Genomic DNA, 5,000 nt, shown 5'->3' on the forward strand with positions numbered 1-5,000 from the left:
CTTCACATTATGGTAGAAGATTGGGAGTGAGTCAGCTGTTCTAACTGCAATGGGGAGTTTGTTCCAGGATGTTTTAGGGAAGGTTCTGACAGCTTCCCCTCTTACATCAAAGGTCATGAAGATAATTGAGGATAAAGTTTGAGCACCTAAGCTCTAGGCCAATTTTATACTTAGAGACGAGACAATACGTTGTACGAAAATAGTAGATCTACAAGCTTACAACTATTTTTTTTTTAAAAAGTGGTTAACATCAGATATCTCTCACTCGCTCTTGCTAAGACAGACTTCAAACCCTCATGAGATAAACAGCTTCAGTAAACCATAATGTCATACAAATCTAAATGAGTGGTGTATTTTTTCCCTTGTAGATCTGCTATTTTTGAAAAAAATAAATAATAAATATTGAAATAACTGATTTAGAAGGCATTTGTAGAATTGGCCTCAGGTCTGACAGTGAAGTCTATAAGCTGCCACTTCTGGTCTCTGTGCACAAAGGAAACAGGCTGTTTTTAAACCACAACATAGATGCTGTTTTTAAACCACAACATAGATGCTATAAGTTGCTGCTTGTCCTGTTCACCGACCACAGCTTGAACAAGACACTTCACTGACGGACGCCTCTTCAACACAGGTATCTTTTCTTTTACTTTCTTTATCATATAGACATGATTGCTATCTAGAATATAGAGCTTTTTTAAAACGTATTTTAACATAAGTAAATATGAATGAATATGAGAAACATTTTAACCATACAAATCTCGTATGGGGGTCCCTGGCACCAAATCATTTCAGTATAATAATACATGGCCATATTTTAGGTTTTAGGACGATGGAGATTATGACCACAACTGTTGTTTATCACAATAAAGAGATGGATCTGTCTGGTGGAAACAGCTCTTTCTGGGAAGACGAGGAGAAGTATAGATATGCTGAACTTCAAAAATCCCTTAAGATCGTGTCCCTCGTCATCTACAGCCTGGTCTTTGTGCTCGGCATGTTGGGGAACGGTGTGGTCATCTGGGTGACGGGCTTCAAAATGAAGAAAACCGTCAACACTGTTTGGTACCTCAACCTCGCTGTGGCCGACTTCCTCGTTACAGCGTTCCTGCCTCTGGAGATCACACACACAGCTCTGGACTACCACTGGCCTTTTGGTAAATTCATGTGCAAAATGAACTTTACCATTTCCATCATGAACATGTATGCCAGCATCTACATCCTGGTGGTCATCAGTGTTGACAGATGTGTATGTGTGGTGTGTCCAGTGTGGGCCCAGAACCACCGCAGTGTCAGAAAGGCGTCTTGGCTGAGTCTGGGTGTCTGGGTGCTGGCCTTGGCTCTCAGCTTCCCTTACTTCATCTTTAGGGACATCTTTAGGGACCATGATAAAGACATCATCTGGTGCTACAACAACTTTGCACCCACCAGTGACTACACTGGTGACTACACCGGTGACTACACCGGTGTAGTCACCAGTGACTACACTGGCGACTACACCGGTGACTACACCGGTGTAGTCACCAGTGACTACACCGGTGACTACACCGGTGACTACACCGGTGACTACACGCATAGTCATAGCCCCCCTACACGCACACCAGAAGTGATTCAGTTGTCGACATTTCGATCTGATGTCATGATCATCACTAGCTTCCTCATGGGATTCGTGGTCCCTTTCACTGTCATCGTCTCCTGCTATTCTGTCATCATCTACCGGCTCAGGAACAATCGCTTGCTGGCCGGCCAATCAGGTCGCCCCCTCAAAATCATAGCAACTGTTATCACCGTGTTTTTCCTGTGCTGGGCCCCCTATCAAATCATAGATCTGATTAACTTTGTGAATGTCCCGGTGACAGAGCACAGTGAAACACTGGATCATGTGTTCAGCATTGGGTCTCACATAGCTGTCTGCCTGGCATATCTCAACAGCTGCCTGAACCCGCTGCTGTACGTGTTCATGGGTCAGGATTTCAAGGCTGTATTCCGCAGCTCTATCCTAAAGGTGCTGGAGAAAGCCTTCGCTGAAGAGCTGCCTCAGACCAACACTTCCACAAACCCAGGGAGCACCAGTCAAGAGACTGCCTTGTCTGAGACACAGGTTTAGGGTTGACTTTGGATGTACTTTAATATGTAAATGGCTTTTCTTCTCAGTGCGTTCTCCAAGATTGAAATGATGAAAAATATCCAAAATAAATGTTGAAGTAACAGTTTTAAAAAACAATATTATTTGGAGGTTCTCTTTGACATGCATCTTTATGATTTGAGTTTATTCTCTCCCTGTCCTCCCTCCTTTCCTATTTTCTCCTTTTTCTAAATAACAACAAAATGATGGAGCTTATGCAAAATATAATATTCCACCCGCTTCTTTAAACATGTAAACCAGTGATGTGACAATAAAGTTGCTTCTTGAATCAGGTTTCAGTTTTTTCTTTTTTTCCCCAGTTTGTTTTGGTCATTGGATTTGTATTTAGCAGAACTATGGCCCTATGGGCAGAAGTTAAAGAAGTTTTGGAGGTGCACCGTATAGACCAATTATTTGTTTACAAACATTGAGACCTCATGGTTTAAATGCAACCATTCTAATAGTAAGTATACAATAAATACAAGGTTCAAATGAAACCATTCTAATAGTAACTATACAATACATATAAGGTTCAAATACATTCTAAATAAAAGTTAGAAGCTCTGAGTTCTATCTATGATTCAATTTTGCGATAAAAGAAAGAGGCTTGTTTTAAAATACTTGTGTTTTAAATGGATAAGACAACATTCTGAGTGTCAACAGGCTACTAAACAGTGAAGTCTAGGCTGCAGGCTGTGGTTTCTGTGCTCAAAGGAAACATGTTGTGTGGAGGATGTACACATTGTCCAGGATGTCATCTTATACTGAATTAGTTTGAGTTTGCGTGTGCGTGTGCGTGTGCGTGTGCGTGTGTGTGTGTGTGTGTGTGTGTGTGTGTGGATGCATTAGTGTGGATGTGCATGTGTGTGCATGCATGCAGTAGTGTGGATGTGCAGATGTATGTGCATGCGTGCGTGCGTGCGTGCGTATGTGTGTGTGTGCATGCATGCTCTGTGCAATACTATCCATAGGCAGATTATGGGTCACTAATTTATAGCAGTTACCACACACACACACACACACACTGAGCCTTGCAGCCAACAGCACAATAAGTGAGTTCAGCTACACCTCAACAGGAAGTAAAGCACACATACATACACCATAGGGCATAGCAGTGGCAACCATTTTCTCTCTCTCTCTCTCTCTCTCTCTCTCTCTCTCTCTCTCTCTCTCTCTCTCTCTCTCTCTCTCTCTCTTTTAAAGTAAAAATGACAAAGATGTGTTCCCGATCTTAACGGGCTAAACCCTCTCTTCTCAGTAAAAAAGGACCTGAGTTGCAACTGTAGTTGGACCGCCAAATCTTTCCCGCCAAAAATTGCACATCTAAATTACTCCACTATGAGTAACATCAGTTACATGTACAAGTTACTTTGCAGATTACGATTATTGATACAAAACATATACAGTAGATTAAACACTTAAGCCCTATATGTTGTATTCAAAGTTACATGTGGTACTCCCTATAGCCTACGTATCTATAAGCTCACAGCTTTTTTTCCCTTTTTATCCCCAATAGTTGTTATGCCAATTGATTCCTCCCCACACATACTGCTGTTGTATCCTACTGACTCACCTGCCAGTGAGGAGCCACCACCGGGAGGACGTAGAGCCTCCGTCCCACCCAACACTCCCCGCCCATTACCGTAGGATTACGCGCAATGACAATTATCACCCTCCTCCCCGCCCGGCTTCTCTCCCCAGAACACGGGGCCAATTGTGTTCGACAAAGCGGGATGCGCCACGGTGGATTTGAACCCACAACCTCCATGGTGGTGGGCAGGCACTTTGCCACTGTCATCAATTTTAGTAAGTTTACTTTGTTACTGTAAGTATATGTTGATACCTAAAGGTTTTTACTTTTACACAAGTATAAAGAGTACAGAGAAACAGGATATTGTTACATTGTGGTATTGCTACTTGTACTTATAAGTAAAAAATATCAGAGTACTCCTTCTTCCAGCACTGCTTAGTGCTTCCTCTGGGGCCCAGCTGTCATGGCTGTGGTCCATACATACATCCATGGTCCAGACCCTGGCCTGGGGGGTGGACACTAGTGTGCTTTCTTGGCATCCGGGGCGCTTCTCATCGTCTGAGACCATAGGGAGGCACCGCGCCTCCTGGCAGTGGTGGAAGAAGTACTCACTTTTTTTTTTTACTTAAGTAAAAGTATCAATACTGCAAAGTAAAACAAAATCTAACCCATTTTTTTTTCAACCAGTGCCAATTGCCCATGTAATCCTGGGCGCTACTCTCCCCCTGCAAGCCTGGAAAATTGGAAATACTCCACTAAAGTAAAAGTACCTCAAAAGCGTACTTAAGTACAGCATGTACTTAGTTACTTTACACCATTGCCTCCTGGGGAGTTGTTGGAATCGCTGTGTCCCATTTGGACAGGAACCGTTTTTTTTTGGTGTGTTATTCTTCGGCTCTCAGGCGAAAAGTCCCTGAAGTGGGATGATTGAGCAATGTTGGGAGTTTCCATGAGTTTGTGTGGAAGTCCACCCTTTCTGTGGCGGGACGCTGAAACCAAACATTACTGAGGGGGTGGCGGGGGTAAAGTTGACATCCGTTTTCACGGAGAGAGAGACAGTTTTATTGGTTGTGATGTTGGAACACATTGGAGACGTGTTGGACCATTGGAGACGTGCTGGGACTGATGTCTACAGTATATGTGGAGAGCTTGCGGAGAAACGTGTGGGAGTCGGCTAATGCTAACAGCTCCTCCGAGAGATTTCTGGTCACACGCTAATAAAAAAAAAGAAGAAAATGTTCCACTTCCTGGTGTCGTGCTGTAATGCCTCGTCAAGGAAACCATTTTTCCTTTTAGCTTAGCTAAATGATGGTTTTCAAAGTAGGGGCCGTGGGCCTTGGGGTGGGG

At 43.3% G+C, this 5,000-nt stretch overlaps 2 protein-coding genes across 2 annotated transcripts in view; one reads left to right on the forward strand and one right to left on the reverse strand.

Moving 5' to 3' along the window:
* LOC308074654 (AT-rich interactive domain-containing protein 1B-like) overlaps positions 1-5,000 on the reverse strand; it is a gene marked incomplete at its 3' end in the record, with an annotated part of 84,427 nt that overhangs the window by 53,543 nt on the left and 25,884 nt on the right. The gene's annotated exons all lie outside the window — the stretch shown is intronic.
* On the forward strand, positions 830-2,104 carry LOC308074092 (chemerin-like receptor 1; the record flags this gene model as incomplete). The annotated part of the gene is made up of 2 exons (XM_080413426.1): positions 830-1,439; positions 1,602-2,104. 2 exons carry the CDS (start codon positions 830-832, stop codon positions 2,102-2,104), a joined length of 1,113 nt encoding a protein of 370 aa, XP_080269552.1.

Source organism: Gymnoscopelus braueri (assembly GCF_963280865.1).
Source record: "Gymnoscopelus braueri genome assembly, chromosome: 19".
In the NCBI taxonomy this organism is placed as follows: Eukaryota; Metazoa; Chordata; class Actinopteri; order Myctophiformes; family Myctophidae; genus Gymnoscopelus; species Gymnoscopelus braueri.